This window comes from Perca fluviatilis, chromosome 16 (genome assembly GCF_010015445.1).
Source record: "Perca fluviatilis chromosome 16, GENO_Pfluv_1.0, whole genome shotgun sequence".
Classification (NCBI taxonomy): domain Eukaryota; kingdom Metazoa; phylum Chordata; class Actinopteri; order Perciformes; family Percidae; genus Perca; species Perca fluviatilis.
In genome coordinates, this window is record NC_053127.1 from 14104612 (window position 1) to 14119596 (window position 14985).

General features: G+C 40.4%; 1 protein-coding gene across 3 annotated transcripts in view; it reads right to left on the minus strand.

Annotated features, from left to right (window-relative positions):
- acsl6 (acyl-CoA synthetase long chain family member 6) overlaps window positions 1-14253 on the minus strand; it is a 42282-nt gene extending 28029 nt beyond the window's left edge. Inside the window, exons 1-4 of one of the 3 annotated variants that reach the window (XM_039826541.1) lie at window positions 11378-14253; window positions 11071-11131; window positions 10129-10210; window positions 9882-10012 (exon numbers count right to left, since the gene is read on the minus strand). In XM_039826541.1, coding sequence (XP_039682475.1) covers window positions 9882-9927 — 46 coding nt within the window. In that variant the 5' untranslated portion in view covers window positions 9928-10012; window positions 10129-10210; window positions 11071-11131; window positions 11378-14253. Of the gene's footprint in view, window positions 1-2002; window positions 2126-9881; window positions 10631-11070; window positions 11132-11377 lie in introns of those variants that run through there. The other 2 variants (XM_039826540.1, XM_039826542.1) reach the window with 2 other exon arrangements.
- Between the last annotated feature and the right edge of the window lie 732 nt (window positions 14254-14985).

Consider the following 14985-nt stretch of genomic DNA (forward strand, 5'->3'; position numbering starts at 1 on the left):
GATTGACCTGAATGCCAACTGCTGTTGACTCACTGAAACCTAAACTGAAAACTTCCTTGAAAATGTTTCCTCTTAAAAAGTAATGTCAGACTGTGGTGAAACAGAGCAGGGTGGAAGGCGGGAACAGTTCTTAAGAATCAATTAGCCCTCAAAGAAACACGGTGGCTATGTCCCATTTCAGGGGCTGAATCATTTGAAGTATACAGTATATCTCTAGACCGAAAAAAAAGCCACGTTGGCACAAAAAGTCTGTCAGATTCAGGCTCCTCCAAGAAATGCAGCCGTCTTTTTCCCTAATGTGGATGAAATTGAAATTATTATCATGGCTATCTCAGATAAAAACAGTGTCATTTGCACAGCTGTTTCAACCTTTTCTCCACTAAAGCCTATGGTTCTGCTTGCTATCCAACTCTCTGTCCTACAGTAACCCCACCCCAGGGACCCTCTCGGTCTTAAAGTCCGTCCCTGTTGCCTTCTACAAAGATTGTTGCTTCAGCTGGTGTGACAGAAGAACAGCAGGTCAGCAACAACATTGCCCTTTATAAGCTTGCGAACTCAAAGACCTCTCTGTTTAATGTGTGAAATCACACCACACCAAAAATTGAGTTAATCTTCATTGTGTCTCCAGCGGAAATTCTGCGGCATTTACAGCGCGGCCGTTTAGCTTTTTAAATGAAGGTGTGTTGTCTTGCTAAAGGATAAAGGATTGTTGATGTGGACACAATCTGCAATCCTAATCTTTACAGGACAATCCCTCTAACTCCAGATCCACTTAAAAAAGGATGCACACATCTGTTAAAGGGAAGTTTGAGAAATAGACCTCAGTCCTTCAATGTAATCTAGCATTGCAACTACTGTACAAATGGAGTTAGAAAGGTTTGATGGTAGAAGACAACAGAGCTATCTGCATGACAACTGAGTTCTGCTGATGAAGTAGCTTGTATGCGGGTTAACTCTAACCCTTTGTACAACTGTAATACAAATGTTAACTCTCTCAACTGAATGATGAATTTAAATCATCAACCACTAATGTTAACATCCAGTTTGTGTTACGATGCGAAGGTCTGATAGCTTCAGTTGTCTCTTCATATCTATTGACTGACGCTTTGGTTTTCATAACATCCTTTTTGTGGATATTTTCCTGGGATTTTACTTCAGTCACATCATCTGTCATCTGAAATGTAATCTAAAGTGAGGGCTGTCAAGACAGCCTAATGTATCTGATAAAACTGAATCAAGTCTGGATGAAAATGTTTCAAAAAATTTGATGCAACATCAATCAATGTGTAGTTTGTAAACATCAATATACACTTGGCTGGAAAGCCTGACAGATGTGGACACAACAACACTGTACTGAGGGAACATAATGCAATGTGTATCATATCTATCACAAAGCATTCAGTGTACATACTGTGCATGAACAGCTGGGCAAAAAATTAAATAAACATTTGAACCTTTTGTACATGCTCGGAGATGTCTGAAACGACCTCAACAGCGAGCAGGGCTTTATTAGCCTGGTTGACACCAGACCCACTCTCAGTTGTAACTGAGTTGTAACTGAGAGTGGCCGAACTGCTTCTGAAACAATTGGAAATGGGCTAAAAAGGATTGAAATGGGTTCTTGGCCAGCATGGATTTGTGAAAATCTCAAATTTGCCGGAAGTTGGTCAGGGTTTTCCCAGGCTAGGGCTTCATCCTAAGGGCCGGCTTAAATACTATGGATAATATGGATCTGAACAACAAGTGAAATCTTAACAGCTGTACATATCGACTCAAAAAGTCTTAACTAGCTTAAATTCGCTTAAGATGGATACCGTGAATTAATTCAACCACAATGTATGACTTTGAGGATCCTAAAGCTTACCAGCTCACTGCTTATCCGTACATGGAAATACTAGTGTAAAGTGTAAAATCTCTACCAAAGCATTTAATTTAACTCTGGCTCTTGACTTGAACATGAATTACAAGGAGCAAAAGACAATTTCCAGCTGTATCCACTCACTTGAAGGCTAAATGTGCTCCAGAAGTGGCAGTATTTTAGGAAGGATTTGGCTGACTTCATAGATGTTACATTCCCACAACTGGTTCATCTAAAGTGCCTCCGAATAGTCGCTCCCCTGAGGACCTGTGAAAGGTTGGAGTTGAGTTATTTAGTCCATTTAAACTGTGAGTAAAACTAGTCCAAATATTGATTCTTAGCTATAAACCTCTGCTGCACCAAGGCCTGTTTAATGCAGCAGCTCCTAATCGATACTTTTATGTCACCTGTTCATGAGGACACTTGCTCTTCCTCTCCCAGGAAGATTCCACTTAGAAAGATTTTGGTGCAGCGTTAGTGCTGCAAGCTCTGCAGGGATGAGGGCTTGTGAATGGGCCAGCTACACTTCCTGTGACCTCTGAAGCTTAAAGTCGAGTAAACGCAGCCCTGCTTCCTTAAGCCCCGCCTCATCAGCCCATCTGAGGGCCGTCACCAATGATTAGAGTCCAGCGTGGGGAGATCACAGCCTATTAGCACAGAGGCAGATGGCCAGTAGTAACCTCACGACCACACTCTATTTAAAGACATCCTACTCGACTTCTCTTATTATTTAAATGCTTTCTTTCTTGTTTTGCAGGGTAAGGGTCAATTTCACTTGCATCAATGCATTTAATCTTCCTTTTCCTGTTTGCTTCTTCTTTTCAAACACCAATGCTTAATCATACTTGCACAGCACCTTCTCTCTCAGTCACTCTCTTTTAACCACGCATCCTTAGCTCTCTCTGCCATTCCTCTCCTAGGACCACCCTCCATGAGTCAAACCACAACATCTTCTTGTCACGAATAATGTGACGCTGAAGTATGCACACAACAGCTGTTTCCCCTTCTGAATTGATAGGCAACACAACATGATATGTCAATTATCATTCATAAAATAAAATCAGTGAATGATAGAAGCTGCAGAAGAAAGAAGTACTACGGATTATATATACGTAGCAGGAAGGACTGCTATTATAGAACTATATATAATCAGTGTGGTTCCAAAAGTGAAAATCCCACTCATATTCTGCATAAGGATTTTGATTATTAGATATAATTTCTAAATCATCCAAGGTAGACTTACCACGAGGTACAAGATTGTGAAACAATGGTTTATGCCTCGGTAGAAGCCAAAAGTCTGTATAAAATCAACCGTTTACTCTACCCACAATCCTAAGCATAACAGCAACGTCTCTGATTGGTGGAGCTCGCTAACGCCTAGTGAGCTGCTCCCACTCTAGTCTATGATCATTTATGCAAACATGTACCTTGTACCTTTGCCTTTTTTTCCGTTTTCAAAATGTATTTTGCACCAAATAAAAATGTTATGGTCATGATTTACCTTGTAGTTGGTTGGCTTATACTCTTTATATAAGCATTTTGAAAAATGAAAAATCACTTCCAGAACCGGAGCTGTTCAAAAAGTGGTCAGTCACTGTTGAGCTCTCTCTCTCTCTCTCTCTCTCTCTCTCTCTCCCTCTATATATATATATATATATAAAAAATGCAGCACTGAAGTAAAAGTAAAAAGAGACAGAGCGCAAGCGAGGGCAAATCAGCCAAAAGATCTAAACTGTAATTGCTTTGCAGGAGGGTTATTAAAGCAGTTATGGTCTAGGCAGCAGGACTTACAAAGGCATAAGAGGCAGCCAGGCAGCCGTTGAGGCGTGATGCAGGCCTATGTCTTGTAAGTGTGTTGTGTGTGTGTGTGTGTGTGTGTGTGTGTGTGTGTGTGCATGTAGTGTGTTAAAAGTACAATATGTAACATTTCTGCATTAAATTATCTAAAAACGATTATACCTATGTTATATATTTTGTTGAGTTATGTACTTACACTATCCCAGATGTTTCCAACAATGTTCAAACCCAGAGAAATCTGTTATTTTATTTTAATGACACGGACGTTTCATTTAGTCAAGCGGTCAGTGGCATCATAAAACCTTTGACCCCTCTAGTTACTCTAACTTCCGTCAAAACACGGGAACCCATACGATTGAGAGTAATTGTAAATCATACAATGTCACAGAAAGAATTATACTCAGTAACCATAATACAGATGGCTTTTTGCCACACAGCATCTTTTTGTCATTGATTACCACAGTGGCACAGGGTGCGAACTACGGATGAGCTAGGGGGAGCTTGGCTCCCCTTAATAAGACATGGGCTCCCCTGAAAACATGATTTGTCAAATTTTGGGGTGGGGTTTCTAAAAATACTAACAGTGTGTCATTTTGACGTGCTATTTCAGTTTTGTGTAATGTGACAATCGTGGATTATGTGTAAAATTGCAAAAAATATCAAGTGATGTGACGTGATTTTTAGGCTACAAAATTTTTTGTCACATACAGCAAACATCTCCTCACTATCTGTTGGCGTTTGTGGAGCCTGGGCTGTCTACAGAGACCGCGTTTTTTTACAGTGTGTTCAGGGGACAGGCAGCTAGCGGATAGTGAGGAGATGTTTGCTGTATGTGACAAAAAAATGTAGCCTAAAAAACGCGTCACATCATCGGCGATTTAAACCTAATTCACTTCAATAAAGATAACTATACATGCTATTCTTGTCACGAGCATCAAGGCGTGGCGGCGCTGCGGTGCAAATTCAACTCATGTTTAGTACATGTTAACTCAAAGGTTCGTAGAAAAAATATAAACGTTGGAGGCCATTAATCGGCGCGCAAAGTCGTTGAAATCCATTCTGCAGTTAGCATCATATAGCCATGGCAAAAAGAAAACAAGGCAGTTTAATTAATTTTGGTTTTCCGAAGAAATTGTGTACATTAATACCACGAACGATTCACCTGTTAGCACACCTCCCGCCGGGGTGACAACGCAAGAAGAAGCTGAAGAAATAATGTCCTCTCTGGCTGAAGATGGTGGTGGTAACAGCTCGTCAGAGGCCGGTCACGATCCTAACCCCTCTTGCTCCTATCTCCCGTTAAATTGGAACAGCCAGCAGTGGAGAGACTGGAAGAGCCCATATACATGGCTGTTTGTTAACCCTTGTGTTGTCTTTAACCCTTGAGAGAGATTGATTGATGGAATAGCTTAGCCTGGATGCCAGCCGAACTTAGGTCCGCCCACAACATTTGAGGTCGGGAAGTTCTGACTACAATCTGAGTATGGCGACGTCAGGCTAGGAACAGCTGACAGTGTAACGCCTTTGCATCTTGAGCAAAGTCACACTTGGCCATTGGCTGCATCCTTTGGTTTTATTCAGAATAGATGCAAGTAGCAGCTGCATGTGTTTCATGTCTTCACATTTTAATAGCAAAGTTCTTGTTTATTTTCAGGCTGGAGGCAATTCCAGGTGCAACTCCTGATATACTTTTGTCTGCAGAGTAACGTTGGAGCAGGGAGATCACGAACTAAAACTAAAATTAAAACCTAAGTGTTGCTCCTCCAAAAGGCCTCAGGCAATACTGTAACTACAGTCCACACACACTGTGGACACACAGCACTTTGTTCAAACGCTAACACACTGCTGGCAAAAATGGTTAAGGATGGAAGCTTGGGGTGCTTCGCTTAGGCCTAATTGAACGGAGGAATTATGTTATTCTTCGGTAGCCTGAGTAACTTTAACCGTTGTTCATGTGAAATCTCAACGACAGCCTGATGCTTTGTTTATAGACTATTTGTGGGTGGTTGTTTGCTGTTTGACCTATCAATTCCTGTCGATAACAAAATAGGGTAAATCCTGTATAGTGCATTCACTTGTAGCTGTTATGTATCTTTGTAAGTCATTGTAAATTGCAAGCGCACAAATGGTGACTGTCCTGCGAACAAAAGGTGAAGGTGGGGAGAGTCCGGTAGCAACACCCGGCAGCCATCCCATGGATGTAGGTGTATCCTCGGCCGTTATACTCGGCAGCCAGCCCCAGCCGCGAAGTAAGTAACATTACAACAGACCCTTTTCCCCCCGGTGCTGAAAACATCCCAAAACTGACACTGACGTGAAATATATTGTGATATTGTGCTCGCTCGCAAACTAGTCAACTAACGTTACGAATCGAATCAAGAAAACGTAATTATGTGGTGGAAAATTGAAGCTAATTTATCAGAATGACATAATTAAACGTTACTAAACGTAACGTGGATAGAACTGTAATGGATAAACCCATCTGTGAACAGATATGTTTTAATCGGCAATTGTGTTAAATGATGAATACTAGAACTCCCATAATGCCACTTCACAACGTCATCAAAAGTCTGTGTTTACATCCAGAGTTTTAATTGAGAGACCCCTAGCATATATAAAATGTAATATGTACAATTACATATTGTACGTTAAAGGGGCCCCAGGCAGATATGAGATCACTCTGTGCAAACTAGGGATTACCTTCCCATTGCCACTGGCTAGATTAAGCTGAGGCAAGCAAGAGGAAGGCAGCGAAATGCGTTTTGGCCTAGTTTGGCCCTGGCTGTCCTCCGTATCACACCACCCTCAGCTCAACAGACGCTGCGCTCTCTTACCACACCCACACACCCCTCCCTCCACCACTCTCTCTCTCTCTCTCTCTCTCTTTTTTTGGAAACCCTCCCCCTACCTAAACACCCTGCACTCATCTTCTCCTTCACGAAAGAGCCACTCACACACACTGGCTTAGTGACACACAATGCACATACCCATGTAGGCACACATATGCAAAAAGACACTTATGCTTACACGGTTGATATTTGCACATTAAAACAAATAACACACACCAACACTAGATGAGATTGCTACCAGTTTGATTTGACTATCAAAGTGAGAGTGAAGGCAGATTCTGTGGATCTCAACCTGGGGAATACGGGCCCCTAATGGGCCACAAGACGATCTTTTCAGGGTCATGATGTAATTTATGGGTGAGAAGGAAAAAATAAATTGTACTTATTTTTTGATGATTAATACTAATAATGTAAACTCATTGGACGTGATGGGGGGAAACTCTTTCTTAAATTTGTCACCACTGTGCATGTGCATCCTGCCATGGGGCTTTTGTGGGCACTGCTTAATTGTTTAAAGGATATGAGTCAAAAGAGCAGGCAACCACAAGGCTAACGGCTACATATTACTGCTTCCTGGTGAAAGCCACTTTCTTGACACTGTTGATTTTTGAGGGTTAAGAAATTGTTCTCCTTTTAAAGCAATTCTGAAATTCAATTTAAGAAGTACTTTGAGGCTTCTTGGAGGGGTTTTTGTAGTAAACCCATCAATATTGGAGGTTTTCATCTGAAAGGAGCAGGACAAGTAACGCAAACCAAACAAGGACAACATTGTACATTACACGGAAGGTTGATCTATAAGAGAACTTCTTGAGCACGTGATATGCAGACAGACCTGGTTCAGCACTTTAGTCTGAGCCATTACTGCCCAGCAGCCACAATATGAGGAAGAAGGTGCATTGAATGCTGAAACAGCAATACACCACTTAGGGGGAAAGCTGCCATGTGGACCTGAGAGCACCCAGACTGGCTGATTTTTAAGATTATATACCCATACACATCCGTGACTGTACTGAACTGGACACATTCAAAACACTAAACAAAACACACCTCTTCAGATTAGCTTTCCACATACAATAGTCTTACATTTCTCACCTGATAGTTACTGGTTTTATTGGTTTTAATTGCTTTTAATATGCTGGTTTTATGTGGTGGTTTTATTGCTTATCTGTTTTTAATGTGCTATATGTGGTGGTTTTACTGTAAAGTGTCTTTGAGTACCATATAAAGTACTATATAAATAAAAAATGTAATATGTAATCTTAAAATCACTTTCTTGACATATGATTAAAATCAGAATAAAAGCACTTGTAAGACATGTAACTAGAGGAATGTGTCTTGGAGAGATATATGCAAGTATATTTGCCTCACAACTCCTAACACTTGATGTGAGTGCACAACGACAGGAATTTATTACACAGCAGGCAACAATCAGCATTTATTCAGTCAAAATGTGCAGTCATGCAGGGTATCTTTAATTTGCAGGTTTTCAAAATGTTCAAAATCCCTCAGACTCTCTCCCGCCGTCTTGTTACAATCTCTAATTTGATACCATCTAAAAGTTGTTTGAATGACAAAAAAGCAACATGTCATACTTAAGAGTCATACAGTTACAAGTCATTATTACTCTGGTGGGCGTAGGCCTTGTCTTATGTTAAGGAGAGGAGCTACCATCCTTGAATACTAAAACATCATTGGTTGCTTTCCGCAAAAAGGTGGGGCAACTCCACCACCATCCTTTAATCAAATATTGAGGAGGGAAAAAGAATAGGTTTACAGGCTGTGTGGGGCTGCACTATGGTGATTAAAATGAATAATTTATATTGAGGAGCAGCAGGGTGCTGACAGGTTAAAGGTGTCATGAATCTCCCCATGGGGCCCTTTTCAGCGTTGGTATATTTTATCAGCCAAACAATTCGTTTGGTTTTAAACAACTTTGGGCCTTGATTCTAAGTGGTTGCTTGGTTATTAAATATACAACACCTGCAACCCTGTTAGAGCAATTTTTTTAATATTAATGCACCAACCGAAATACCAACTGTTACTGGTTGTTCGTCACTTAGCAACCATGCAGTGCAGCTGCTGCTGAAGACCTATACTCTTTGGCGGAGGAATACATAATTAAACCTTGTCGTATGCTCCATTACAATTTAGCCTTGCTTTAATCTACTGCCATGATCCATTAAAAAAATCGTCACTGAGCATTTACACTGTTTCTTACATTATACATTACATAAAAGCAATAACCCTCCGCTATTGTCCCTTACAACGCCTCTAATCTGGTCTGTATCACTACTGTCAAATACAGCTCGTAAGGGATTATATTGTACAAAAATGTCCACGCGCATAGCCTATTAAAGACGACTGGGGGTCAACGACTGTGTCTCTGAAACGTTTCGATGCCCCTAAAACCGCCCTGTTATCTGGGGCTGTGCCGGTTAGAACGGAGGATTCTAGCTCTCTACCTTGCCGGTAGGCCGCAGGATTTCAGCACCCATATCCCTGGACAGCTCCGTCCAATCAGAGTCGGAATTTGAAGCGCGTCATCCTTCCTCATCCTTCCTCATCCTCCCTCCCTCCTTCACTGAGGCATGGCGGAGGACATCACAGACAAAATGCTGAGTTTCACAACCGGCTTCCTGGCAAACTGACATGTTTAGTATGAAATAAAAGTAGCCTGTGTGAGGTGGATGTTTTTTTACAGTCTCGTTTAGGTGGAAACAAATTAACACCAGAAAGTTGTGAAAGACGTGTGTCCGGTTTCTACGCACAATGTCACACGACCTTAGCAACTGGCCGGCCTCAAATGCACACGTTTGATCCCGTTTGGCTTATGAGAGCAGCTCTTTCTTTAAAGATTGGATTTTCAACGTATAACACACCCATCGACACGGGAAAAGACATCCCTGATCTGCAGAATGACCCGCATGCATTTAGTCGCATGCAGCTTGTCCATCCCCCTGTAGCCTACCTAGTTAAGATAAAGGCAACCTGAAAGCATCCCTCCATGTTTCTCTAATACCCCTGGAGTTAAAATCCAAACACTGTGGTTGAAGCTAAAGCCTGCTAAAACTGAGACGTAACACGTTTGCGTTAAGGTTGGGTTCATACACGTGTAGCCGAAGAAAAAATTAAAATGTCCGGGTTAGGCGTCATTACCGTGCAGGCGACGCGCCAAACTGCAGTAATACAGTTAGGCTATGATTAAACACACGACGCGGTAGGTTCTGCAAAAAGAAAGGCCTTGATGAATGAAAAAGCCGGCAGTGAATGACACACAATGCGCCTCGGTCTCTGCGAGACAGGTGCATCGCCTATTATGGCTCCCAACCCAGCGACACAAATGAATGAAAAACACAAACACATTATTCAAAACTCACCTAATATAATCCAGAGCGACCCAGAGACCAAAACGAATGCGAGCATGTCTTTCTCATTGAGTCAGCTGTCCCGGTGCAGGAGAGGCTCAAAACTGCAGCATCGACTGCAGCTGCAGCAAGTCGCCGACAATCTGGGAGATTAAGGAAGGGGGGGGGGGGCGACAGTATATCTGAGACAGACCACAGTGGGGGAGATGGGAAGGAGAATGCGATGTCCAGCAGGGTGTAATTAACTGAAGAAACAAACCCCGTCCTATTGAAGCATCCTTCCTCCTAGCGGATTTTCCACCTTCACCTAGTTGGCTGCTGCGCAATGGCAGACTCCCCTGCTGAAATAAAAGGGCTTATAGGTCGGACGGAAGATGCGACGCCAAGGTTACTGGGGATAAAAATGTCTATTCTGGATGCACACGTATAAACCGAGTCTTCATTTAATTCTTATATTTGTAAAAATTATTATGAAATTCTGCCAAGTCGTTTCTAAAAGCTATGCGATGCATTTGGGCATTTCAATTCCCTTAAAAAATATCAGCTAAATGTGCTTGTTAGTAAAGCCTGTATACGAGTGGGCGTTTTTCATAGGCCTATATATTTTTTTTTACACGTTATGAATATTGTTCTATTTGAATATAAGCTGTGTTTGGTCCATAGCTCATCACACCATGCAGCCATCCTGCAGCTTTGACACAGAGTAACTTTGCATCAGGATCACGTGGTACAATAAGACACTCCCAGTGAACTAAAGTAACCTTGAGACACAGTGACAGAGGCGGTGAGTGAGTGACAGCAGAGATGAGACAGAGAGAGGACAGAAAAAAACAGGATTACATAAAAAACTTTTTTTTTTAAAAATAGGCCTATATATTTAGTTTATCTTGAGCATTGTGGAGATCACTGTTTGGCTCACTTGCACGTCAGTCGTTACATTCAAAGTGATTACACTGTCCATCCTGTTATCTCAAACGCCTTCAGACTGGTTTGTGATAGCATCACAAGTGACTTTTATTTCATTATTTAATTAAACACAATTTCATCCAGTAACTATATTTATTTGAAAAACAACATTTGCATTTTGAATACTGAACATCTTAATGCCACAATCCCCATTTTGCAACAGCAGAGAGATTCATTATATATATATATATATACATATATATAAACATACAATAAGGGGCGACCTCTAGCTCACCCAGTAGGCTGGATTCGGATCCAACCCGGGGCCCTTTGCTGCATGTCGTCTCCACTTCAAGCTGTCAATTAAAGGCCATAAGAAGCCCCAAAAAAGAATCTTAAAAAAAAGAATCAATCACATAGGACACATCTATCTAATATGTGTCCCAGCTATTAATTCACCGACTAAGTCTGTGAGTTTATTTGACGTAAAACTCCTTTACAAGTGTCTCCAGTAGACACTGGAGTGGTTACGGTCTTATTGTGCTGCCGTCGTGACTCTATTAAGTGTGTCACTTGTTAGGACCTTGAAATCTGTCACTCACAGTAGTTCCACCCGCCACCTTGTTTTTCTTCTCTCTGATCCCACTGTAGAGAAAACACACAAAACAGAGACCAAAGAATGATCTGGTTTACTGAGTCAAATAGTCCAGCGGTTCATTGATTGAGGAGGAGGAGGAGGAGGGAAAACGGTCAAAAACAATCAACAATTATCTCAATGCAGTTTGTACATCTTAACCAAGTTACCTGTGATCTGCCAGCAGGACTCCAAGAGAATGAATGACATTAAGGTGTGGTTAGGTTACTTCATTTATTTTGCAATTCGATCGAAGTACACACCAAAGAAACAAAAACCTGCTTGGTATGCAAATTATAAAACAACAATTCTTAAATGTTATCATATTACCCCAGAAATGGGAGGTTTAGGTTATGGTCAAGGGTCACAAGGGATACATAACAGAGATTTTAACTTTCCCTTCTCTCGCAGGATGGGAATACTGTACATTGGGGATTCTGTATGTTTCAAGGTCAAAATGTAATTTTCCTACATAAAGCATGGCTAACAGTCCTTAGTCCTAGTATTATTCTTATATTTTATCAGCAAGTAAGTGAAATATCCTAGGTTTTAGTTTGACTTAAAGTATGTGCATGTATAAATGTATGTTTTGAAAAGTTTTGATAACAAAAAGAGTGAGTACAATTTCACAACTGCATCACTGTATTGATGTTTCAATACAACAAAACTAAGTCTGAACTGAAGATTATATTTCAGGCTTTTTTGATAGAATAGCTGAAAACAGGAAATTGGGGAGCAGGTAGGACTAAGCCTTGGTATAGGGGGGACTTGCTCAACCAAGTGAGCTACCATGGCCTTCGCCTACTACTACTGTAGCCTAGCATGGCTGAAACTACTTCCTGCCTTTTTCTAAACACCTTACCTCAATAGAAAACATCATGAGGATTTAGGAAAAGACAACCACTGTGCTGTAAGAGACTCCAACTGCACTTACACTAGTCTATGTAATTAAGCAAGCCGTGGTGAAACTATGTTTCCAAGGACCACAGAAAGCACATCTTAGATACTTCGCTCTGTGTGTTCTTACCTTGTTGTTTCATGGAGGCAATAAAAAAGTGAAAAAATATAACTTTATTACCAAGGTTGGAATTGAAATAAAAAAAGGAATAGAGGCTATCACTCCCACAAGTGATACGAAATGGTTGTCACATTGAGAATGGTTGCTAATACTCACCCCCCTCTCCAAAAAATGTTATGCAACATAGGTATTTTGTTTGTTTTCGTGAACGGCTGAGTTCTGGGTATCTTTAAATGTTGCGGCCGCAAAGAATTGTGGGACGGCATTATCTACTTTCAGGTTGGTCCAGTACCCTATGCTAAAGGAGATAAGAAAGGAAGCACTACAGCCTTGGCAGAAATCCAAGCAAATAAATATAACTTGAGTGGGTTAGTCAGAGGTCTTTTAAGATGTGTGGATAAGTGGAATTGTAAAATCAGCCAAGAGGATGAACAGGTTTCCACTTGTGATTAGAGGACAAATAACCTGAAAAAATATGTGTACAAATACCTTTGGAAGGCAAGAGATTAAGATTAAAGTATGATGTTGGTATGAAGATAAATGGGAATTGAAATTTATAGATGGTACAAAAACATGTCTGTCTGCCTCCAGTATCTTTAGCTTACCATATATTTTACAGCATTAAAGATAAGAAGCAGCCATCAGAAGCATGACATCACTTTGACCCAGTGACTGTATGTTCAGAGGGTATGTTCCTGCTGCCTCCTTTCTGCTGTAACACAGGGTTTAATTAGTAACCATGTTTATAGGACTAAAGTACCAACTCAGAGAACTACATTACATCTTTATAATGCTCCATTGAAATGATATACCTCACCAAAATGTAGCCTTAGTTTCATGGGTACTGCACATTTGATGGACAGTCCGTGTTTTATTACAGGAGGTTAGAGAGATTAACCTCTTAGACAGAGTTGAAGGATGACAGAAGGGGGCACAGGCGACAGTTAAGGTAGAGATAAATACCAAAGTGTGAAAGTGGGGATATAAAAACAACAGAGAGAGGCTGAACTTTTTTTCTCTTACTTGCCTTGCTTCCTCCAGATCTTAGGTTGTTCTTTATTTTATCCTGCCTCCCTTTTGTAGCTTCCTAATTTCACTTGATTTTGTTCTGGTCTTATTCGGTCATAAAACACACTAAAGATACAATTTTGAGGTACTTGTACTTTACTTGACTATTGAGTAATTTCCTTTTTACAATGGCATATTGTTACGTTTACATACAAAGGATATTACCTGCTAATGGTTACTTTTATGAGGAGAAACAGCAACATCTCAGATAATACCAGTGTGCTCTTGATGAACTCACAAAGGAGGGTGCATGTTGTGGCTCCAACAGAGAGTACACATATTGGACTGATGGTGGTGCTATACTTTAAAAACCACTCAGAAAGTGCAAAATTCTGCACCAGCAGGCCAGTTGGGTGAAACCTACAGAGATGATGTAATTTGTGTCTAATTGGCATGATGGATGTTTGTGTCATTAATGGAAACTCCAAATGTCACATCTGTAAATCTCCTAAAATCTGTTGCAATAATATATTTGTATTACTCTTTTTACCTCTTGGGTCTACCTCTTTTTGACCTTGCCCTTCCTTGTCTCCCTCCCTTTCTCCACTAGAGTTAAAAACTCAAAGAAGCTTGGGGAAAAGCTCAAAAGTTCAGGATTATGGAATTTTAAATTGTGCATTTTATCACATTTTGTTTTTGCATATCAGTAATGCTTTATTTTGTGGGTCCATCACTTCATTAAGTTTCCTGGAATTATATGGTTTGAGCTACATATTTGCTATTAATTACAGAGAAAATAGAGACAGTATACCTTTCTTTCAAGGAAAATCCTTTTTTAAATCAAATTACATTTTTTTTTTTTTTCAGGAAATGATCACAAACCCGTAAAATAAAGCATTACCTTTATACTTCACCAATAGCTGCGTGACATGGGGTGGGTCACTGCAGGTGCTTTGGCAGGTCTGGAGAATATTTCTTAAATGAGAAAATAAGAAGAAAACACCCACTGAAGCAGGAGACAAACAAAAATAACCAAAGGACAGTCAAACAAAACAGAAAATAACCTGTGGGATTTGAATTAAAAACATACAGCAAATATGCAACACAAATGTGTCATGGTTCAACAAAATTGCCCTGAGAGAAACACAAAATTATCCTAAAACATTAATCAAACGGAGTAAAATATGCTATCTGATATTCTACCTATGCTATTTAAGCCTGCATGAGGTCGCGGTGTAATTGCAGGCTAACAAACGAAGGCTTTGACTTGATCCAGTGTCAGTGAGCTGTTTAAGCAGATGGTCCGGAGGGAGATTGGATGCCCAAGCTACTTGTCCCATCCCAAAGCCTCAAATTACTGTCTTATCCTTGCAGGTGGCCTAAATAATCCCCCTCTTTTTATGCTCAAGGTGCAATAAATGCACAGAAATGTGTCACTGTTACTAAATATAGTTTAGTATAAAGACAGTAGAACATAGTTTGTTTACAGATCTAAATGTTTTACTGCTGATAGAAATGAGAATGTATTAAATAAAAAAAAAAAAAAAAAA